The 25,427-nt window shown below is 39.1% G+C and overlaps 1 protein-coding gene across 1 annotated transcript in view; it reads left to right on the top strand.

Annotated features, from left to right (window-relative positions):
* Positions 1-25,427, top strand: part of RASEF (RAS and EF-hand domain containing) — a 101,875-nt gene that overhangs the window by 43,120 nt on the left and 33,328 nt on the right. Inside the window, exons 3-8 of the mRNA XM_006834950.1 lie at positions 3,443-3,533; positions 12,633-12,728; positions 15,935-16,012; positions 20,795-20,910; positions 22,898-22,966; positions 24,758-24,842. Of these exons, the coding sequence (XP_006835013.1) occupies positions 3,443-3,533; positions 12,633-12,728; positions 15,935-16,012; positions 20,795-20,910; positions 22,898-22,966; positions 24,758-24,842 (535 nt within the window). The remainder of the gene's footprint in view (positions 1-3,442; positions 3,534-12,632; positions 12,729-15,934; positions 16,013-20,794; positions 20,911-22,897; positions 22,967-24,757; positions 24,843-25,427) is intronic.

Genomic DNA, 25,427 nt, shown 5'->3' with positions numbered 1-25,427 from the left:
ACAACAATCCTCCTTACCTTGTTTTCAGGCTTCAAATGAAAGTCAAAAACACTGTTAAGCGTTACTGTAACAGTTTAAGCTGTAACTAGCTTACATAGGTTACTCATTGGTTTTAACAGTAGCCCCACGCAATTTTGTTGCTGTTGTAGTTAAGTGCCGTGGAATTGGTTCTGACTCATAGCCCCTCTGTGTAGGGTTTCTGAGGAGAGCAGTCTAATGCTTATCTTAGAGCACCACACCAGGACCCTACAAAATAGCTGCATTTAAACCGATGCAATCCAGAGGACAGCCTCTCACCTCTCTGCTTCCTGGAAGGACCAAACTCCTTTGGCATGTGTTGACTTAGAGCATTTTGTCAGTCATGCTACCAGGTTCTTCTCACCTCCGTGACTCCTCCCCCAAAGCTCCTAGCTGACCACTACAACTTTCCAAACACAGCCTTCCTGCGTGCAGGACAGGTGAGGACTGCAGACCCCACTTTGCTTCAGGTCCTCTGTCTTCCCCTCAGCATGATACTAAAGCTATAAATAGACCATTTGGAGTACCTGAAGAGAATTAAAATGTATCTAGAAAGTAAAAGGCTTTAGAATTCAATATTCAATAGGACCTTTCTCCTAGACACAGAGGCATGCAATATTTGAACTTTTCACAGAGCATTTTTCAGTTCCTGACACTGATCTTTCTCAAGTATGCTTTCTAGAGGCTTTCAGCAGGATAATAAAGGGTGGTTCTCAAATCTACAGGTGTTTTATGAAGGCATAGGAATTGCTGGGGCATATATAACGCTGTGTGTTAATGCACTGGATTGTAAAGTTGGTTTGAATCACAGGATCGGCAGTTCAAGCTCACCAGCTGTTCCTCCGAAACCCTGTACAGGGTCATTATGGGTCGGAACCAACTTGATGGCACTTAACAACATAACAACTGTTATGCCCAGAATTCGGGGTCCCCAAAGACCACCAAGGAGCTGACACCGATGCAAGTGCACAAGGGTTGTTTATTCAAGCTCCAGCTCAGACCCCACCTGCATCCGACGCAGCAGATGAGGGATGGAGCCTTGAACCCTCAGTTGACATTATTCATGCTCAAGCTCTGACTCCACCTGCATCTGATGCAGCGGATGAGGGATGGAGCCTTGAACTCCCAGTTATTCAAGCCCGAGCTCTGACTACACCTGCATCCGATGCAGCGGATGAGGGATGGAGAACCCCTGAACCCTTTGTCTGCAGGGTTTTTATAGAGTTTTCAAACAAGCTTAGGATTTTTCAGCTTTACAATATTTGGATTGGTTGACATTTGGCAAAGTATGAGATGTTACAGTTTAATTGTTCAGTACTGGTGGTCTTTGTTCTTAGGCTTGGATAAGGGAAACATCTGGCATCTGGCCTTGGGTTGACCTGTCTACTGCTTATCTAGTTCTTGCTGTTGTTAGAGGTGAAAGGATATTCTAAGGCAGCATGAGCTGATTTAGCACGTTCCTGGAACAGGAGGACGTGTTCAGGCTAACGTACAGAATGGAGTCTTTTCCTTGGTCCTACACAACAACATATAGTATCGTTAAAGGTGCTCTGGTAGCATAGTGGTTATGACTCGGCCTGCTAACCTCAAGGTCAGTAGCTCGAAACTGCCAGTCCTTCTAGGGGAGCAAGATGAGGCTTTCTGCTTCTATATAATTTACAACCTTGGAAACTTTATACAGGGTTGCTATGAATCAGAACCAACTCCACTGTACACAACCACCACATACAGTATAATTATGTGCTCCCTGATTAATTGAAAAAGAAAAAAACATAGAGTTGCTCAAAGGTGAGGCAGGCAGAGCAAGCACATTTAGTAGTAGCTCCAGGTGTTCACAGCTGTTTCCTTAGAAGGTAAGGCGGTGAGAGAAGGTCACTACAACGTATAAAAAAGAGACATGTGACTTAAATAGCTTACAGTCACATCATTTCCCAAAGCGTACCTCAAGGTGTGCCCTGGACTTTTGTGGTTGGACATTCAGCTGTTTTGGTTGGTCTGAGGGTGTCTCCCTACTTCTCTTGATCCCCACCTAGTAGGGGAGGACTCAGGGCAAGGGGGTGAATATGAAGCCAGTGCAGGAGAGGCCCAGGGATCCTAACCTGCCCCTGACAGATAGACAGTGAATATGTATGTAAAAAGATAAATAATTGCACATGTAGCTGAGAAAGGATAAAATAAAACTTTTTTGTTTTTTTGAGTGGGGAGTTTAATCTGAAACTTCCGCCATTGTATTATGACAGACAGCTCCATACTAGACAATTAAAACAGGAAATGCTGCTGGGACTCTTCACCTGAAGTTTCCATTTCTAACTTTCTTGCTAATCAATATGCTGTGCTTCTAAAGAGATTTCATTGGTTGATATAGTTAAAAACTACAACAACAACAACCCACCCAGAATTTTAATAAAAGGTAATCTTATCTCTGGAGCCCCTGGGTGGTGCAAACAGTTAACATGTTCAGTTGCTAGATGAAAGACTGGTGGTTCGAATTTACCCAAGAGGTGCCTCAAAAGAAAGGCCTGGTGATCTAGTTCCAAAAAAACCCCAGCTATTGGTAATCCCATGGTGCACAATTTTGTTCTGTTACACATAGCATCTTTATTAGTCAGAACTGACTCGATGGTAACATTCTAGGGACCTATTAGGAATTAGGAGTCCTGGTGTGGTACAATGAGTTAGTGCACCAGACTGCAAAGCCATTTGAACTGCAAGGTCGGTGGTTCAAGTTCACCAGAAGCTCCTTGGAAACACAATATATGGTTCTATGGGTAGGAGCCGACTCGATAGCACTTAACAACCATAACAACATTAGAAATAAGAGTTGCTTAGATTATGTCTTTTTATTTCACTTAAGCATATGGCATTGTTAATTTTATAAAATAAAAGTTCAAAATTATATTTAACCATCTCTTAGTGTCTTTCATGTCATGATTATGACATAGTTGTGACAGCAAATAGGATTTTCAGAATTTATGGAGAGCCGCCCAGCACTTTAATTTCTTTCTTTGCTATAATCTAGTTTCGTATTATCTGTTTTATATTTCACTTTTTATAATCTTATACCCAAATGGTCAATTTTGCCAATCAAATTTTGTTTTGTAGAAGAAACAGGAATGTTAATATGAATAATGTGTTGTCCTCATCTGTTAGTGTGGAGGGAATCCCTCAGGGGTGCAAACAGCTAAGCGCTCAACTGTTAACTGCTAACTGAAAAGGTGTGTTGGGAGAAAGGTCTGGGGTGTACTTCTGAAAGGTCACAGCCACGAAAGCCCTTGTTCTACTCTGACACATGGGGTTGCTCTGAGTCATGAATGACTTGCTGGCACCTCATTGTTTGGTATAATGTGGGCCGTGAAATAGGTCTTATCTTTGTGTTAGAAGCCTAAGAGTATAATGCAAAGGCACATATCTGGTTGAATTTCAGAGTCCAGGACAAGGCAGCCATGCAGTTGAGTGAGATGGAAGAGGAGATGGACCAGCGGATTCAAGCTGCAGAGCACAAGACACGGAAAGATGTGAGTTTCTGGGATTGGCCCATTGACTCAATACATTTCATAGATCTTGTTTTATGTACTGGGTGCTGCGCACGGTATAGAGATGTGGGTGCAGCAAGTCAAAAGCATTTTTAGTGGTGGTGGATTGCTTTTTTTGGATTGTTTTGTTTTGTTTTTGCGGGGGAGGCAGTAAGGTAAGAATAAACATGTAATCCAATCCAGTGGATGATTCCAGGTAGCCATGAGTGCAGTGGTAGAAACAAAACAGCCTGTGTGTTAGGCAGTGACTGCGGTGGAGACTGCTTTAGACCTCTTTGAGGACCTGAGACCTGAAGAAGAAGATGGAGAAGGTCACCTGGCTTTTACATTTCACCTTCTCATTACCATGCATCTGCTGCCAATTTTCAGCCTAGATGACAGTGGAATAAAATTCCATCTTCACATTGTGCTGTTCTTATAATGGAATGTACCTTTTTTCCACCCCCGTCCTATTTGTTCTCAGCTGCTGTTGAGTAGATCGCCGGTGTGTGCTGATCCCTTGCACAAGGGAACAAAATGCTGCCTGGCCAGCACAACTATTCACTGCTGTGCTACTTCTGCTCCAGATGTTTCTTTAGCCTCGGTGATGGTGGGCCCTCTCCTTTACACTCTCCAAACTTCTGCCAATCTCAGAGAAAGTCTCCTCTTCTCCTGGATACCCCCTAATGCCCACCTCCATTCCTTCAGCCACATTAACCTCTTGGCCTTGGCTTCTGTTGGGCATGTGGTGTGAAATTGCATTGTTTGATGCTTACTGTTTTTAAAAATATTTTAACAGCTTTATTGAGGTATAAGTGGCATATAGTAAGCTGCACATATTTCAAGTGTATAATTCAATGAGTTTTTACGTATGTATATACCGTGAAACCATCACTACAATCAAGATAATCTTCCTCAACTGTAAATGCTTCCTTATGCCTTTGTCCTACCTCCCCTCTTCCCTTAATTGCCCCTTCTGCCAGGCTTCCTTTGTTCTCTTTTCTGTCATTATAGATTCGTTTGAATTCTTAAGAATTTTATATCAGTGGGATCATACAGTTTACACTCTTCCTTAACTTGCTGTCTTAGTTCTTGGATGCTGCTGTAACAGAAATGCATGTGGATGGCTTTGACAGAGAAAAAATGTGTTCTTTTGTCCTTGTCACCTTTTAGCATCTGCAGGCCTAGCATTCCTTGGAGTTCTCTGTGCGTCTTGATATCAATCTTCCTCTGAATTGTGGGTCTAAGAGCTTCACAGTGTAGGAATTCACTCCACTCCTGGCTTTTTTCTTGGTGGCAATGGGTTCCTCTTTCTCTGTCCACTTCTCTCTCCTTTTAGATATCAAAAGAGCTTGACTCAAAATAAAACCTAATCCTGTAGATTGCACTGACCTCCTTAACATCATAGCAGTGAGGATAATTACATCAGATCATGCTTATCACATCACATTACATCATGAGAGTGGCTGCGTCCTATTAAATCTCATCATGAAGGTGATAACTACATCTTAACTGGTAAATCACTGAGAACCCTGCCCAGCCAAGTTAATACAAAACCTTAACTATCACACCTGGCTTTTTAAACTCAGCATAATTGTTTAAAAGTCTCAACAGTATTGCGACATGTATCAATAGTTCATTCTTTTTCATTGCCGAGTAATGTTCTATTGCGTGTATATACAACATTATACTTGTTCCTATTCGTTCTTCTGTTGAAGGACATTTGAATTATTTCCAGTTTTTGGCTATGACACATAAAGCGTATGAGTAATCAAGTACAAGTCTTTGTTTGGACACTTTTAATTTTCACGGGCAAAATCCTAACAGGGAACAGCTGTTCTATGTCTTGGTTTATGTTTAAATGTTGTTCTTATGCTAAAAGACTGCCAAACTATTGTACCAAGGTAAAGTAGTTATATCATTATATATTTTCCCCAGCATTGTTCAAGAGATTCATTTTAATAGGAATGCAGAGGAATCTCACGGTGGTTTTAATTTATAGTCCTGGTGTGGTGCTGTAGGATAAACACTGGATTGCTAACCACAAGCACAGTGGTTCAAATCCACCAGCTGCTCCTCTACTGGGTTGCTGTCAGTCAGAACTGACCCAGGGGCACTTAATAATAACAACAATGACTAATGATGCTGAATATCTTTTCATGTGCTTATATCTCTATATCTTGTGAAGTTTTTTTTTTAATGTTTTATTGTGAATTATATGATAGTTTACATGAGAGAACATTAGTTTTACATTCATTCTATCATATATCGTTTCATTGCCATGGTTACAATCCCCTCCATGCATCATCAACCAACCGAAGGGTATATACCCTGCAAGCTTGTCACCCACACTCCCCCCACCACCCAGTCTTCAGCACACAGTCGCTCTCTCTCTGGATCTAAAGTCCCCAGCTGCTTCATCACTCCACGTCCTCATCTCTGCTTCTATCTCAGGCATCACTGCTTCTCTGGGTATGGTCCCGCTCTCCGCTCTTCTCCATTGATGGTCCTAGGGATCTCTGCTCCTAGATTGGAAAGTTAATCACTCCCCTCCTTGCTATAAAACGTCTACCTTTACATTTCCAACTCTCACAATCAGTCCTGATAACAATTATTCACTGTTGTATCACAAGAGACCCATCTGCATTTCATTTCATTAGCTCCACCTAGATAGATTGGATACTGCTCAGTGGAGATTCTGCCTTCCTCCATGCCCTCTGGCTCTAGGTTCCCTCTTGAAAGCTAATAAGCCAGTCACTTCTTGCCTTTGTAGCCCCACCCCCCCTCCCCCCCATTTTGGGTAGCCAGTGTCCAATTTGCCCATCCCTGTCTACTCTGTGTGTGGAGGAGGTGGGAATGATTCTTGCTGTAAGGATTTGTTCCTTCTTTTGAGCTACTGCATCCATAGGTGTACTTGTGAAGTTTCTTTTGAAACCTTTTGCCCATTTTAAAAAGTAAGTTGTTGATTTTCTTATTATTGACTTTGATCCATAAACAGTTTCACTCAGGCTGTAACTTGTCTGTTTACTCTCTAAACAGTGTGTTTTGAAGACCCAAGTATTCATTATTTCGATGAAGTTCAGTTTACCAAATTGATAGTGCTTTTGAACAAATCTTTGCCTAACGCAATGCCACAAAGATCTTCTCTTGTGTTTTCTTTTAGAAATTTTAGGTTTTAGGATTTTATATGTCCCATCAGCAGTTATTGAAAAGACTGTTCTCCACTGAATTGCCTCTTTACTTTTGTCCAAATTCACTTTACTGTATGTATGTAAGTTAATTTCTGAGTTATTCTATTTCATTGGTTGGTTTATCTGTCTTCTTATTAATATCACACTGTCTTGATACCTGTTGCTTTAAAATCAGTTTTGGAATCAAATACTGTTAGTTCTTCAACTTTCCTTTTTTTCCAAAGGTTTTGGATAGTCTAGGTATTTTTCAATTTCCTAGAATTAGGCTTTCATTTCCTAAAAAAAAAAAAAAAAAAAATTAAAAAAAAATTGCAAAACAAATTTGCAGGGGTTTTAATTTGGATTTTATTCCATTTTTATGTCATTTATAGATCAGTTTAAAGAGAATTGATATCTTAAAAGTATTGAATAGTCTGGATTAGAAACATGATATAGTTTCCCACTTAATTAGATATTGTTGTTGTTAAGTGTTTTGACTGACAGTGACCCTGAATAGGATTTCCAGGGAGTGACTGGTGAGTTTGAACCCCTGGCTTTGCAGTTCAAACTAACCTTGCAGGCCAGTGCATTATCCCACAGTGCCAAACCAGGACTCCTGAATTAGGTATTGTTGTTGTTATGTACTGTGGAGTCGGTTCTGACTCATAGTGACCCTGTACAGGGTTTCCGAGGCTGTAAATCTTTACGGGAGCAGAAAGACTCATCTTTCTCCCGCGGAACAGCTGGTAGTTTCGAACTGCTGACCATGAGAGTCGCAGCCTGATTAGTAACCACTACGCTACCAGAGCTCCTTAGGTAGCTCCTTAGGTAGGCTTTTGTACTATATGTGAACAGTGTTTTATAGTATTCAGTGTCTAGGTCTTACATATCATTTCTCAGATACAGTCCTAACTTTCATATTTTGATAAATGATATACTATTTTTTTAAATTTCTGACTGTTCATTGCTAATGTGTTTTATTTTTGTACATTGATATAGTTTTTTGAAGTATTGCTAAACGAGTTTTATTTGTATGCATTATTCAAGTCATAGGAATTATTTTATTTACTTGATTATTTAATTTAGTCCTCAACAATAATCCAGTAAGAAAATGGAGCCACCAAGAGGTTAAGTAACTGCCCAGGCTAAATTTTTTTTTTTTTTTTTTTGTACATTCTAAGTATGTGATTCAAAAAGAGCATTCGAGATCTATTTTAAAATATAATGATGTCTGTGATAAGATAATATCCACACACCTACAAGGAAGACCAGCAATACCACAATTATTCAAATTTACACATCAAACACTAAAGCCAGTTATGATGAAATTGAGACATTTTACCAGTTTCTTCAGTTTTATCATGCAATCAAGATACATTGATAATTGCCAGTGGTTGGAATGCAAAAGCTGGATCAGTAGTTGGAAAATAATGCCTTGGTCATAGAAATGATGCTGGAGCTTGTACAACAGCATTTTGCAAGACCAATAACCTTGTCATTGCAAATATAGTTTTTAAGCAATGTAAGGGTGATTATATACCTGGATCTCACCAGATGGAATATACCGAAATCAAATTGGCTATATCTGTGGGAAAAGATGGTGGAAAAGCTTCATATCTTTAGTCAAAACAAGGCCAGGTGTGCAGACTGTGGTACAGACCATCAATTGCTCATATGTAAGTTCAGGCTGAAGTTGAAAAAAATTAAAACAAGTTCAAGAGAGCTTGAACTTGTTCATTGTTCAATATGAACTTGACTCTATCCCACCTGAATTTTGAGGTCATCTCAAAAACAGATTTGATGCATTAAATCTATTTTATTAAAGACCAGAAGAGTTGTGGGATGACATCAAGGACATCAGAGAAGAAGAAAGCAAAGGTCATTAAAAAGAAGAAAGAAAACACCAAAATGGATGTCAGAAGAGACTCTCAAACTTGTTTTCCAGCATAGAGAAGCTAAAGTGAATGGAAGAATTACAAAGACTTCAACTAGAAAGGCTATATCAAGTAATTCACCAAATAGCATCTATTTTCTAGAAGTCTGGTAGCGTAGTGGTTACGAATCGGGCTGCGAACCTTAAGGTCAGCAGTTCGAAACTACCAGCCGCTCCGCGGGAGAAAGATGAGGCTTTCTACTCCCGTAAGGATTTACACCCTCGGAAACCCTGTACAGGGTCGCTATGGGTCGGAACCGACTCGACGGCACTTAACAACAACAACAAGTAGAGAATTGGTCTGGGATTATGGCTAGGAACCAGCAAAGAGACTTGCTGAGCTGTATTCACGGTCATTTCGATTTGAGGAAGGATATCTAAATTGGTACCTCATCTTGAGGCCTAGTATCTTCATTCACCTGTAAGGTGGGCAATACTGTTGTTTCAACTGGAAAACTGAAATGAAGTCAAGGTACTCTGTTTACAAAAAAGGAAAAAAGTTAGCATTACTGGAAATATTGCTCTTCCGCTAATTGTTTTAATTGGTTATTTAATTTTCAGAAGTCCCTGTGTAATACAAATGGTTAATTAGCTGAAAGGTTGGCAGTTCAAATGGATCCAGGAGCTTCTCAGAAGAAAGACTTGGGAATCTGCTCCCCAAAGATCACAGACTTCGATGCCCCATGGAGCACTTCTGCTCTGTGCATATGAGGTCGCTGTGAGTCAGAATCGACTCAACAGCATCTAACAACAGCAGTGTTTCATTCCCCCACCCCCAATTACTTAATTTACACTAGTTATTTAATTTATGTAAAGTATTTAATTTGTATGGATTATTTCCTTTGGCTCTCACAGTTATCCAGTAAGACAATGGAGGCATCAATAGGCCAAGGAACTTGCCTGTTGACTAGTAAGGGGGTGCAGAAAGGTATGGGATCTTGTCATCTCTTCACAGAGGCCTACTAACCTCTTGTCTATCTGGTTTACTGTCATCTCTCCCTGTTGTAAACTTCTTTTTAGCATCCCTTTATGCAATCACTTTTCTTTTCTCTTTCCCCTACTAGACTGCACAAGAGCATCATTTTGTCCTTATTACTCCCTGCTCCGTCCCTAAATCCTGGAACCAGTCTTGGTGTATCATAGACTATCAGTGAATATTTATACAATGAACTCCACTGTTGATTAACATAAAATTTTATTTTAGTGCCAGAGGCTATCTACAGAAAACAGCGTCTGTGGCAAGCAGTGAAATTGCACCTCATTCAGCCCATCTTTTGAATAACTTTGCTGTAATATATCAGCTCAAAAATATAATTCAAGCCTGCTAATCTTTTACTTACTGCACTATGACATTACCTGAAAATTACAACTGCACCTTCCTTGCTTTCACTGGTGGGAATTGGTCTATGATGGGCAAAAAATCTTTTTGTTTTTTCAGTTTCTTTTTCTGCGCTCAGCAGAGCAAGATCACACAGTCTGCCTTGACCCATGAAGGCTCTCAAATAAGAATGTATTAGTTTTAACTTGCTGAATGAGCTCTCACTGGAAACGGATGGGTAATAGAAAAACTGCTCAGTTGTGCCTCTCAAAAATGCTCCTCACCTTTCAAGTGGCTCCCAGGGCATTGACATACCTGAGAATACACCTCTCTTTAGTGCTTAGCATAGGCTATAAAATCACCTAACTTGATAAAATAAGAAAGAAACTTCAAGATGTTTAGACTCATAGGAGCTTCTGCAGGCTACTGAAGGGCAACCTTTGACCTCCTGGGCTGTCAAGTAGCCATTCTCAGTTTCAGGAGAACTTGATGTGACACTTTTGAGAAGTACCAACCTATGAGGGAAGCATAAGTTATTAAGATGCTGTTAAGTGCCATCAAGTCAGTTCTGACTCATAGTGACCCTATCTAGGGTTTCTGAGGAATGGCTGGTGAGTTTGAATTGCCGACCCTGCTATTCAAACCAACCTTGCGATCAAGTGCTTATCCTACAGGGCCACACCAGGACTCCATAGGAAGCATGGTGCATGGAAGTCTGCAGGGGATGTGATTTGAATTCAGATTAAGTGTAAGCTCTAGGTGGAAGGCTGAATCCACCTTGCAGTGCTGAGCTGATAACATAATAGCTTCCTGCAAAGACTTGGGAAACCGAATCATCTGCAAAATGACCAAAGAGAAAACTGCTGAAAACATGAGAAGCCAGATTACACACTAAAACCTGAGCACTGGCTCACAGCAAATAAATCTCTTGTCTTTGTTAAGTGCCGTCAAGTCGGTTACAATACATAGCAACCCTGTATAGAGTTTCCAAGGAACAGCTGGTGAGTTTGAACCGCTGACCTTGTAGTCAGTAGTCTAGTGCTTATCCTACAGCATCACACCAGGAGTTCTAAAAATTCTCTTTAATCACTTAATGATTAAAGGAGCTCTGGTAGCGTAGTGGTTACGAATTGGGCTGCGAACCTTAAGGTCAGGGGTACGAAACTACCAGCCACTCCGTGGGAGAAAGATGAAGCTTTTTACTCCCGTAAAGATTTATACCCTCGGAAATCCTGTACAGGGTCGCTATGGGTCGGAACCGACTCGACGTCAGTTAACAACAACAACAATCACTTAATGAAACACTTCAATGGATTTTGAGGTATACTAGAACTTTCCTGGTTATGGATTTTGTTGTATTCTTTTGATACTGCTCTGCTTCCCTTGTTTTAAGTGGGACTTAAGTAGATAGTTTGTCTATGTACTTAGGTGGGGCAAACAGTTAAATCCTTTGCTACTAACTGAAAGACTAAAGGTTCAACCCCCTTGGAAGAAAGGTTGATGGTCTGCATCTGAAAGAGCACAGACTTGAAAACCTCACAAACTATTACCCTGAGATAAACTTAAAGTCTTAAACAAAAAAAAGTGTGACAAACCTCTTCTCCTGATGTCTTATTTAAACTGTAGAATAGTGAAGTTTAACCAGTAAAGAGTTTCTGTGTTGAGCACTGTGCTCTTTTGAGATCTGTCTCTATGATATCAAACTGAGGACAGCAATTCAAAACATTAGATATGAAATGTAGGGGTAGTGAGTTTATGTTAACAGGGGAGGAATAACACGGGAAAGGAGAATGAAACTATCATTGACTAATACATGTAGAGATTGATGGATTAGTGTATGTTCTACAACAACAAATAAAATAAACTTTATTAAGAGCAGCAAACAGAACTCTATGGAGTGCAGTTCTGCTCTACAGCAAATGGGGTTTCCACCAGTAAGAATCTACTCAATGGTAACTGCTCTTTTGGTTTCTTTGGTAGTTTTGCTTAGCATAGAGTTTTTGCTTTGGTAGATTCATTTAGGCATTCTTCACCGATGCAGATTAAACCCCAAAACAAACCAGTTGGCATCAGTTTTATAGTGACCCTTAAAACAGGTTTTCAAGGCTGAAATCAGCCACTGAAAATCATATGAATACACATGCGGTCACCATGCTTTACTGTAGACGCAAGGGCTACTGGTCCTGGTCATGTACAGTCAGACAGAAAGCTAAACAAACTAATAAGTTAGCCTTAAGATGTGGCAGAATATGCTCTGGTAGTGTAGTGGTTACGAGTAGAGCTGCTAACCTCAAAGTCAGCAGTTCAAAACTACTAGCTGCTCTGTGGGAGAAAGGATTTCTGCTCCCGTAAAGATTTACAGCCTCAGAAACCCTATACAGGGTCGCTATGAGTCGGAATTGACTCCGTAGCACATAACCACCAGCAGCAGCACCACCACTATCAAACTTTATGGAGGCAGATATCTTTCTTTCATGAGCAGCTGGTGGGTTTGGAACCATCTTTCATAACGAGGGGCAAAACTCATCCCACCCCCATGTCAACGAACTGAATTCCTTAGCTATGCCATATCTTTTCATTGCTTAGTGATAATTAACTGATTAATTAATTCCTAATCACTAAATGAAACCTCTTGAGATCAATCCTGTAAATGTGCCACAAAATCTTTTTTTTCTTTTTAGGAAAAGCGCAAAGCTGAAGAAGCACTTAGTGACCTCCGACGTCAGTATGAAACAGAAGTAGGAGATCTGCAGGTGACGATAAAAAAACTCAAAAAGGTAGGCACTTGAATAGCTTCAGTGTTTCAAGGTGACTGAGTTATTAATGGACTCTTTTAGTGCCATACCAGGGTTCAAGTCCTTATCTTTGTTGTTGTTGTTAAGTGCCGTCGAGTCGGTTCTGACCCATAGCGACCCTGTACAGGGTTTCTGAAGGTGTAAATCTTTACGGGAGTAGAAAGCCTCATCTTTCTCCTGCGGAGCGGCTGGTAGTTTCGAACCGCTGACTGTAAGGTTCGCAGCCCGCTTCGTAACCACTACGCTACCACAAGTCCTTATCTAGACTGTGCCAGTTTTTGCCTGTGGTACCTGGGACAATCAACTCCATCCTTTATATCTTTAGTTTCTTATCTGTCAAATAAGATTCATAATAACGGTCCTACCTAATTACAATATTTTATTGATTTTATGTTTATTAATTTATTTTTCATAGCTAGAAATAAATAATTTTTTGTTTTCTCTGAGACATGTATAAATATCCTTCCTTCACATAGGATGACATTGAGTTCCAGAGAGGTTACATAACTTGTTTAAAGTCATACTGCCGATGAGTGATGGTCTTGTCTTACTACATACAGTTTGAACTTTCTTTCATTTATACCAGACTCCTGACTATCTGGTAGGGATATTAGGGAAGACAAATCAGAGGTGATTTATGTGAGAGTATGTTAAAGGCTATAAAGAAGGCTAGAAAGGGTAATGCATTTTACTATAACTGTCATCATCCTATATCATTGATTCTGAGAAACTTATTTGTTCCCAAAATTTATTCTCTCTGAAGTTGTAATGTATCTTAGAATCAATGACTCTTCACTGTGGTCACCATTATAAGAATATCTTAGAGATATTGTAGGTTTGGTTCAAGATCACCCCAATAAAGGGAATGTCACAATAAAGTCAGTCACACAAATGTTGTGGTTTTCCAATATATATAACAATTATGTTTATACTATATTGTAGTCTATTAACTATGCAGTAACATTATGAAAAAGTTTGAAACATTGTGAGAATTGCCAAAATGTGACACAGAGACATGAAGTGACTACACACCATGGGAAAAATGGCACCAGTAGGCTTTCTTGACACAGGGTTGCCACAAACCTTCAATCTGTGAAGCACAATAAAACAAAGCCCAATAAAATGAGGAATTCCTGTACATAGCTTCATATAATACTTTAGTTGGTACTGTCTGACAAGAGGCAGAAAATCCAACTTAAAAGAATTGATGAAATGTGCATTGAAAACTTGATCATTTCTGCTCAGTTCTGTTCCAGCACTAACTGTAGTGTTAGTTCTTCTGATCCTAATCACCTGGAGTTAGGTAAGATTTTACACATAAAAGGTCTAATTTTGTAGATTGCCAAGTACTTCAGAGACCAGGACAAGTGTCCTAGGGACTCCGGTACTTTGACCTGCTGCATGTAAACTGATGTGATACTGTAGGATAAGCACTGGACTCATAACCACAAGATCAGTGGTTCAAACTCACCAGGCACTCCTCGGACACCTTAGACAGGAATGCTGTGAGTTGGAGCTGACTTAGTGGCACTCAACATCAAGCAACAGCAACTCCTCAGAACACCAGTCACAAGCTCAGAAGTCGCTGTACTAATTCTGTGGTTCAGAATTCAGAAAAGCATTATACTTACGATTACAGATGTATAATAGCAAAAAGGACACAAATCAGGACCAACATAGCAAAGAGATACCATTGCTTAGGGACCCAAGTTTCTATTAATGATGATGGAATAACTGGAAAGGAATAGCGGACATGGGTGCACAGCTTGATGAACATCATCAGTGTCATTGGGTTGTACATGCAAAAATTGTGGAATTGGCAAATATTTTGCTACATACATATATATTTGCTTCAATAAAAATTAAATCAAACAAAAAAAAAATCATAAAACTGGGGTCCAAATTGGGGGGAAAAAAGAAATACAGGAGACAAGGATTTTCTATATACATATAACAGCAAATTCACCTGAACTTTGGTGTCAGAGTTTATAGTGACTGAACTGTTGCCCATCTAGTTGAACTTACTCCCTAGTCCCTTCTCTCTCCAGAGGTCAGGCTGATATCATTTGGTGGGTGTTCTGAAGCTCACACCGTGAGTCACCTTGTCAACATAAGTGATCAGGTGTGTTCATGAATAGCAAAACCAAAAACCACACCCATTGCTGTTGAGTTGATTCCAACTCCTAGTGACTGTATTGGGCACAATAGAACTGCTACCTAGAGTTTCTGTGACTGTAAATCTTTATGGGAGCAGGTAGTTTCGTCTCTCTTCCTTGGAGGCTGGGGGATTTGAAATGCTGCCTTTGTGGTCTGGTGGTTGGCAGCCCTCTACCACCAGGGTGCCTTCATGAATACCAAAAACACTCTACCTTTGGGAATTCCAAAGGTTTAGAAGTTACCTCCTTGGAGCCAAGGACAAAGATGAAATCCTTTGGGTAAAGTAATTCTTCACCCTATAATGGGATACATTTTGATTAATACATTGATATTCAACAAAAGGACACCTACAAATCCCCACAATTCCTTGAGAATGCAAGCTATTTTTAGGAAAGAATTTTTTTTCGTTCATGTTATAGATGCTTCTGAATTAGTTTAGTTTGATAATACTAATGAGTCAGCCAGAGGGCAAAGCTCATGTGTTTGTTTATATAATTTCATATATGTCTATCTCTAACTTCATGTCACTCCTATATTTTATTTATTTCCATCATTTAATAAGCATTTTATGACGTTATGATGGAAGACACATAGATGAATCTGATATTAGCTCTGCTCTTAGAGAGCTTAAACTCTTGTAGGAGAAAGAAGACGTTTATAAATAACTATAATACAGGGTCATAAAGACTAGATACAGATTAAGTTCTAGGGGAACATAAATGCCTTGACTAATCTACAACATAACCGAAAAAGTGAGGGTTGTCTTGCTTTGTAGTTGAATGTCTTCCAAAAGACTTTTGAATGGTTTCAAAGAAAACTGATTTTAAAATAAAATCTCTTTTGCAAATGTTTAAATTAGTGAAAACACACTTTCAGCTCTTTCTGGATTTTATATAGTATTATGATTTACAAAGTTATGTAAGGCTGAAAATTCAAGACTTAAAGAATTCTCATACTTAGGACATTCCTAAGCTTAACCACATCAATTCAAAGTGAACTCATAAACATATAACTTTTATTTGCTTTTGCAGCTAGAAGAACAATCAAAACACATAAGTCAGAAAGAAGACGTGACTGCATTAAAAAAACAAATTTTTGATTTATCAATGGTAAGAATCACCGTTCCATTTACAGAAATACATTTCCTATAAGTTGCTGTTTTCTAAGCATTTTGTTGTTGTTAGGTGCTATCCAGTTGGTTCTGACTCATAGCGACCTTATGCACAGCAGAATGAAACACTGCCTGATCCTGGGCCAACCTCACTACTGTTGCCACGCTTGAGTCCATCAATGGCCAGTCCGTCTCGTTGGGGGTCTTCCTCTTTTTCTCTGACCCTCCACCTTAACAAACATGATATCCTTCTCCAGAAACTGGTCCCTCTTGACAATATGTCCGAAGTATGAGAGACGAAGTTTGGCTATCTTGGCCTCTAAGGGACACTCTGCCTGCACTTCTTCCAAAACGGATCTATTGGTTCTTTTGGCAGCCCATGGCACTTTCAATATTCTCCTCCAACACCATAACTCAAAAGCATCAATTCTTCTATGGTCTTCTTTATTCACTGTCCAGCTTTCGCATGCATATGAGGTTATTGAAAATACCATGGCTTGGGTCAGGCGCACCTTAGTCTTCAAGCTGACATCTTTGCTCTTCAACACTTTAAAAAGGTTTTGTGCAGCAGATTTGCCTAATGGAATACATCGTTTTATTTCTTGACTGCTGCTTCCGCGAGTGTTGATAGTTGATCCAAGAAGAGTGAAGTCCTTGACAACTTCAGTCTTTTCTCCATTGATAAGAATATTGTTTATTGGTCCAGTGGTGAGGATTTTTGTTTTCGCTACATTGAGATGTAATCTATACATAAGGCTGTGCTCTTTGATCTTCAGCAGTAAATGTTTTAAGTCCTCTTCGCTTTCAGCAAGCAAGGTTGTATCATCTATCTGCATATTGCAGATTATTAATGAGTCTTCCTCCAATCTTGATGCCACATTTTCTTCATGTAACCCAGCTTCTCGGATTATTTGCTCAGTATTCTAAATGTAGTTATGCTTTTATTTCAGGGTTCCAGGAATAGATGTTTAGAAAGAAATTAATACCAAAGTCTTTAAAATGCCTTTAAGCTAGGTGTCATTTATACAAGCTTTTCCTTTCAATGAAAGCCACACATACTATGAATGCTTTCATTTATTTTTTAATCAAAGTAATAAAGTGGAAAACAACACTTCCACTGTAAAGTAGAGGCATTGTTTGTCTGACAGTTTTGGAGGCTGAAGTCTGAGTTCCGGGTGTTGGCCATGTTGATGACTTCTGAGGGTTCTGGGAGAGGAACTAGTTCATGACTCTCTCCTAGCTTCCAGTAGCTGCTTTGCTGTTTGTAGAAGCTTCTTCATGTGATCCTTTCCCTGTTGTTTTTGTGTTTATTTTCTTATTTTATAAGACACCACTGAGATGGGATTAGGATCCTCCCTACCTCAGTATGACCTTGCGTTAACTTGAAAAAGCTTCAAAGAACCTATTTCCAAAGAAACTCATACTCACAGGTACAGGAGGTAGATTTCCAATATAACTTTTTTGGGGGTGATACAATTCAATCTATAACAGATATTATGAATTGATGTCCTCTTCTGATGGATAAGCATTTACATTGCTATCTCTGTCTCCCAACTTCTTTTTTTATGTAACTAGTTTTACTTTCCCTGCTAACTGCCTTTAAACTTTACACAGCATAGTTAACCTGCATTCACACAACATCAACTCTCGTCTGTTGATGAGAATATAATTGCCCTGCCTTTCTCCAAATTTCCTTCTCTTCCTTTCCCTTCTTCTGCCAACAACGCGTTCACTTTTTTTTATTGCCAAAATGGATAGCATCCATAGCTATGCTGTTATCATTACTAGTGATTTTCATTTTGCCTATAGGTGAGCATGTAGATATGCTGACATTGAATCAAATATGTCTCTTGACTCTGATGCAAACACTGCCCAGTCCTGCAGCATTATCACAGTTGTAATGGTTGAGTCCATTGCTGCTGCTGCTACTATCCGTCCATCTCAATGGGGTCTTTCTTTTTTCCACTGACCTTTTCACTTCATTAACATGATGTTTTCCAGGGACTGGTCCGTATGGACAACATGTCCAAAGTACAAGAGAGGATGTCTCGCCATGTTGGCTTCTAAGAGACATTTTGACTGTACTTTCCAAGACAGATTTGTTTGTTCTTGTGGGCATTCTTCAACCCCAAAATTCAAATGCATCAATTCTTATACAGTCTTCCTTATTCAATGCCCAACTTTCACATGTATATAAGTTAATTTAAAATACTATGGCTTGAGTCAAGCATAGCTTAGTCTTCAAAGTGACATGTTTGCTCTTTAACATTTTAAAGATGTCTTTTGAAGCAGATTTGCCTAATACAGTACATATTTTAATTTCTTAACTATTGCTTCCATGAGTGTTGATTGTGGATCCAAGTAAAATGAAGTATTTGACAATTTCAATCTTTTCTCCATTTTTCATGATGATTATCATGATTGGCCCAGTTGTGAGTATTTTTGCTTTCTTTATATTGAGACACAATCCATATTGCTCTCTTGGGTCTTCATCAGTAAATATTTCAAGTCCTCTGTGCTTCTGGCAAGCACTGTTGTGTCACCTACATATTGAAGATTGTTAATGAGTCTTCCATGACTTTAAGTACAGTGGAACTAAGTGTTGCCTGGTTCTACATTATCTTCACCATCACTGACTGGCATATTCAAGTTTATCATTAAGGCTACTGTACCAATCCATCTTATTGGAGGTCTCTCCCACCCTCATTGGTCTCTTATTTCAATAAATATAATGCTCTTCTCTAGTGATTGATGTGTTCTGATGATTAATCCAAAGCAGTCAATTCAGATACTGTTCTGTTTTGGTCCATAACCCAAAATCCATGTGGATTTTGCCTTTAGGTAGACTCTAAAAGTTGAAAGCCAGTAAAGAACATTTATCTTATTATGACTCTGTTTTCACTGCAGAGCTAAGAGGAGAGCTAGGATTACATTTCCTTTGCTTTAGTCACCCGGAAGAGAGGCTGGCCAGTTGTTGACTTTTTATTTGGATCATGATTCTCTTGTACTTGTTTTTTCTTGGATTTTGTGACAGAAATTTGTTGTCTTCATAATGTCACTGATACCGTTTCTTTCATATTCTTCCCAGTGTGTGGAATTAATTTCATTTTTCTTCTTGAGAAGACTTATTTTATAGTGTGCTAACTTGCAGGATTTTGTTTTCATGGAATTCTTGGTTTAACTGCACCATTTTACATATTACATTTTTCTCCTTTTTGGGGTTCTAATTCAAAAAGGATATCTTTACTTGAAAGGATATATGTGCGAAGTAAATTTTCTTGGTCATACATATCTGAATATGTGTATGTTCCCCTCATAAATTTACTGAAAGTTTTTTTAATTACATAAGCTTTTCTGACACTCCTCTGGGATTTATTTATTTTGACCTTTATTGAACATACTTGACAATTCTTGATGGTCTCGTCACATTCTTAAATTGAAGATTAGCTTGAATATTTTAGGTAATTGGTATCAGAGAGGTATGTAGATCTATTCATGCCTAAGCTCCCCCTGTTTGAGGGTTTTATCCAACAAGTTCCATATCTGAAGTTGTCTGTCAGATTGTGGGCTCCAGTGATCAGAATGAGCTGTTTTTTTTTTTAAAGACTAAAAATATTTGCTATTGAGCCAATTCTGACTCTAGGTGACCTAGTATATCAGAGTAGAACTACACTCCATAGGGTTTTCAATGGCTGGAATCTTTTGAAGTAGGTTGGTAGGTTTTTCTTCTGAGATGCCACTGGGTATATTCAAACTGCTAACCTATGCGTAATGGTTGAGCCCTTAGCAATGTATGCCACCCAGGAACACAAGAATGAGAGGGGCATGCTTATTCACAGAGAAGCTTTAACTTTCCACAATGTTCTCATCCAGTTCATATAAAGAAGAGCCCTTTCTTATTGCATTTGCAGTTAACCTTAGCTAACTGCAATTCTTTGTTGAATTAAGAGAGATGGAAGGCTTGGGAGCAAGCCTTAATATACAGAATACTTTTAGCCTGTATTTTTAGCCCATTCTTATTCCCACAGTCTGGAATTCTGTGTCCAATTGCCTCTTTATTTGTTCAACAACCTTTTCTGAATTTCTCTTTTTTCCACTCTCTTCCCTTTGTTATCACAGTTTCATTCAGTTTCTATTTTCTAAAAATATTCCATATTGTACTCCCTTTATTGCTGATGGTCTCTGCTTCCATTCTATCAATTGTTATTTTTTTCATTTCTTCCTGTTAATGGTTCTCAGAAGGGAATAAAGGCAAACTCCTGTGCCCAGTCAATCATTTGAAGTTTTCAGTGATAGGCTTTTAAGAAAAATATAAAAAATATTCTCACCACAGTAGGAGTTTTCTTAGTGTAAAACTTAACAATGTTTGATGAAAGGACTCATTGTAACATGTAGTCATTCCACTTGGTTATACGTAGCAGGAATTCCACAGGACATTTATCAATAATTTTATAGCTTTCATTGAGTTAAACAGGTGTTCAAATGTTTGGTCTCAGTTACTTTGCTAATTACATATTAAATAGAAAACATCATGATAAACTCTTGGCTATTGTAGTTTGGTACAAATGTCAAGTGTTAAAAAAAGTGAACAACTTTGAGGATTTAGGTTTTTGACGCTGTGATAATTTATGATCATCTCAAATTAAATTGAACTGATCATTTGTTGCTGGGACACCAAGATTTAAAGGTCTATTGGGGGTGGGAGGTAAGTACATTTTACTTCATTTCTCCACGTGGAAGACATTCTGAGTCTAATGACAACACTATTCCTTTTCTCTAGGAAAATCAGAAAGTTAAGAAAGAACTTTTGGAAGCACAGACAAGCATAGCCTTTCTTCAGAGTGAATTAGATGCTTTGAAAAGTGATTATGCTGATCAGAGTCTGAATTCTGAAAGGTATGAAGGTTTGCATTTGATTTTGTAGTTGGAGTGGAATGATTGACAGGCAATCATGTATGCAAATGAGAATAACGGGTGATTTACTAACTTTGTTAATATGTTTTTTATTTCCTAAATATTTTACTTTTACCAGATTTCATAGTATATTCAAGTATATGAATCAATGAAATAAATAAATAAGGGTTAGTTTAAAAGTATTGCTACAAAATTGTAGACACCTTTATACAACAAAGATATCAAAATGTGAAGCTATTGTTTCTTGACATATTCTCCATCTATGTCTATACACTGCTGAAGGTGGCATTGCCATCTCTCTGACCCTTCCTGGAAGAATTCTGAGTTTTTCCATTTAAACCACATCAAAGCAGAAGTTTTGGCCTCCTTGAGAGATGCAAATTGTGTTCCTTTAAAATGCTTTTTGAGTCAGGGAACAAAAAGAAGTGTGAATGGGCAAGATTAGAGCAGTAGGATATATGGGATAAGTTTCCCCCTAAAATTCTCATAGGATAACCCTTGCTACCTTTTAAAAATTAACAGATGGATTGTCATGATAGGATAAAAATTCCTTGACAAAACTTTCTGGCCTCTTTCTCACCAGTGCAGTTTTCAGTTTTGTAGAATCTTTTTCATAATAAGCCCAGTTGATTGTCTTGTGTCCTTTAGGAAAATCAAAATTACCCCTTTGGAATCCCCAGAAACAGTTGCTGTAACCTTCTGAGTTGACCTCTATCCCCTTGGAAGCTCTTGTTTTGATGATAGACCCCCTAACAAGACTTAGACAAGTGTATCACTGAGAGAACTTGTCTGTGGCCATCCCTTGATCACAGAGACATGTTTAAACATGTCTTCTGTGAACTGGGACACTACTAGTAATACTTTAAAGCTAACCCTTATGGGTGGGAATGTGTGTGAGCACATTTATCTGCATTACCTGTGTCTGTGTGCCTATGTATGTACACACTTGGCAAAATACCTTGTTTATTGTTTGTTTTTGTAAGCTTTAACCAGAATTAAGATCTTATAATGGAAAACAGTGGTAAGTATTAAATGCAGTTTATTTATTTCCAGTTCCCTGATTTAGATGAGTTATGGAGTGTATGTGAAAAATAAAAGATCTAGTCTGCTCTTTGAGAATAATACTTTATTCGTATAGAGGAGAGACAGGTAACAATCAGGTACATTGTGGTTACCATGGAAACCACTCTGTAGACATTTTGAGGAAGAAGCCAGGACTTAAGTAATAAGCAGTGGGATTGGCAAGTGTGAGTGTTTACTGAGTCTGATTCTTGGATTCCTCTGCAGTTTGGGAATGAGAAGGGGAATGGAAGGAGGAGTGGGCACAAGGTCAGGCAAGGTGAGGGAATCACAGGGAAGGAAAAGGTTGACCAGGTTGTTGTTATTGTTGTTGTTGAGTGCTGTTAAGTTGGTTCCCATTTACAGGGATCCTGTATAGTATATCCAAGGAGTGACTGGTGGGTTTGAACTACCGACTCACTGAAATTATCAGTCCAGTGTTTATTCTGTAGTGCCACAGAATAGGGTTAGGATTATACATATAAAGCTTAAAGTTGGCAAAGAAGGATTTTGGATTGAAGGGACTAGTTCATGTGATCGCTTGGGGGTCAAGGACTTAAGAGAAGGATCATGGGGCCGGGGCTGGAAATGCTGGGGGTCCTGAGGTGTGGTTGAAGAGGAAGAGCATCCTGTTACAGGTGTGAGAGGTGGGGCAGAACCTTGCCCAAGGAGGCACAGGGTGACTCTGTGCAGGGTCCTGGCAACAGGAGTGTTTTGCCAGATGGCTGCAGAGTACCTTGGTGAGGCTACTGATACCTGGAGCAGCAGAACTGGAGCAGAGGTAAAATAAAAAAAAGCACTCTCAAAGACCGCTTTTTGATAAAGGTGGAAAATGGCCTGGGAAAGTAGGTATAGCTGAGACAAGACTGGACGCCTAATTTTCATTCAAGCATCAACTATTATTCCACAGGGATATGGAAATAATCCGAGAGTACACCGAAGATAGAAGTAATCTTGAGAGGCAAATTGAAATCCTCCAGTAAGTTGACATTTAAAAATATGCATTATATTTAAATTTTACTTCTTAAAAAAAAAACACACCGCGAAGTATGTACTATGTATAGCACAAGTTGCTATTTTCTAAAGACCGGATCTCAGGTCAGTAGATGTCTCTTCTGTCTGTGGTACAGCCAGCACATGCACGCAAAGTCTTGGTGCTTCTCGGTCCTAAATAGACTATTCCAATCCAGGGAAGATAGTGTACATCTGTCATATGGCCTGTGCGTTTTCATTGTATGCCTGTGGAAAATCGCAGACATTCAGAATTCGTCAGGATTTTCCACAGCTCTGCTCAGTGAACTTCTCAGGCCTACCCTCTCAAGTGCATGTTGCAGCGCTGTGCATACGAAACCCATTCGTTCTTAATTCATTGTGCTTAAAACCCAGACCAAGCCAAACTCACTGCCTTCAAGTCAATTCTGCATATGTTTTTGTTAGTTTTCCACAGTCGAAATCTATTATACCTATAGGGTCACCTTTGGAGTCCCTGGGTAGTATGAACAGTTCATGTACTTGGCTGCTAACCAAAAGGTTGGAGGTTTAAGTCTATCTGGAGACATCTCAGAAGAAAAGCCTGCTGATCTACTTCTGAAAAAATCAGCCATTGAAAACAGTACAGACCACAGCTCTTCTCAGACAAATGCAGGGTCACAAGTCAATCAGAATTGACTGACTGGCCACTGTTTTGGTGTCAACTTCAAACTTGCTATTGTTGATAAGTTCTATTGTTGATAAGTTCTGACTCACAGAGACCCTGCGTAGTGTTTCCGAGGCTTGTAAATCTTTGCAGGAGCAGAAAGCCTCATCTTTCTCCAACAGAGTGGATTTGAACCACTGACAATGTGGTTAGCAATCCAGTGCTCATCCTATGGAACAAATACACTCCATAACATCACAACTAAGTTGTAGTAATTCCATCCATTGAGGGCCTTCTCCACAACTTGTGTACTTTCACCCCTTCTTCGCATCTGTACCCATACAGTATTTTCTCCCCCAGATGAATTACATTCAGTTTGACAGATTTTTTTTCTCCATTTTTAATGCTTCCTAAGTCTCCCATCTGGCAATTACCAAGTGCGTTTGCCACAGGAGCCATATTAATTCCTTTGTTTGTTCACTTAACAGATTGACACTCACCACCTTTTATGGTTCAGGTATGCCAGGAACTGAGGACCAAAGGACAACTAGGAGAAGAAAAAATCCTTACGGGGCTAGTCTAGGGGTAGAAAACTGAACTGATCAGCAAGTATAGAAATGAATGTACAATGCCAAATGAAAGAAATGACACAAAAGAAAGATTCATGTCCTATCCAGGAAGGTCAGGAAGGTGATGATCACGCTGAGAGACAGAGGATAAGAAGACATTAGGGAGGGAAAGAGATGCCGCTTTTCAAGACAAGGGTTCTGTTACTATTCTATCTAGAAGGGAGCTGATTTTCAGAGGTTCAAATAGTTATTGATGCAGCTAACTGAAAGATTGGAGGATCAAATTCAGCCAGAGATACCTCGGAAGAAAAGCCTGCAACCTGCTTCTAAAAAATTAGCTGCTGAGCTCTTACAGAGTGCAGTTTTACTCTGACACACGTGGGCTCACCATGAGCCCAAATCAACTTTATATAACTGGTTGTTTGTTGCTTTATAAGATTTTGTGTAAGTCACATGTAGAGTAAGTTCCTGAGCTGGGATTTGAACCTTTATTATACACTCATTCACCCGTATTTATTTATGTATGTATGTACTGATTTGATTACTTTTTTTATTTATTCTGTAGAACAGCTAACCGGAAACTGCATGACAGTAATGATGGCCTGAGAAATGCCTTAGAAAACAGTTATAGCAAGATCAATAGATCTTTGGTATGCAATATCCTTTTACAGTAGATTTTATTCTTTCTAGTGGATCAGTATTTTTACAAGGGATGGAAATCATGTATTTTCTTAGAAGGGAACTTCATACTAATCCTTAAAATAAGAAGAAAGTATTTCCATATAATAAATGGAGGAACATTTTTTCCCCCAAATTAAAATAATTTGCTAGCCTTCTGTAGAAGAAATGCCTGGACATTAACCAACTCTTCTGGTAGACGTTCTAGGATACTAGAGAAAGATGTGACCTTTGCCCTGGAAGAGATTATGTTGAAAGGAATTAAGATGGACACAGAGAGCAATAATATAAGAAAAAATGGGAAGTCCCATGGAGGCAAAAATAAATTATTGTCCCAGATGCCATGAGGGCAAAGTGTTTTGGCACATCAAATGCTCTTTATCTTAGATTATCAGAGTGGAGCTTGGGTTTCAAACCCTCTTACAGAAATGAACTAAACTCCTATTTGGAAGTTTGAGGAACTTCCTCACATTAGATTTGCTTTAAAGCTTCTCTCCCACCTTCTAGGGCATCAGATATAAGTATGGACTCCAGTGCCATAGCTCTGAATGTGAAAG

Source organism: Chrysochloris asiatica, unplaced genomic scaffold (assembly GCF_000296735.1).
Source record: "Chrysochloris asiatica unplaced genomic scaffold, ChrAsi1.0 scaffold00014, whole genome shotgun sequence".
Classification (NCBI taxonomy): Eukaryota; Metazoa; Chordata; class Mammalia; order Afrosoricida; family Chrysochloridae; genus Chrysochloris; species Chrysochloris asiatica.
This window is presented reverse-complemented; position numbering and strand designations above follow the sequence as displayed.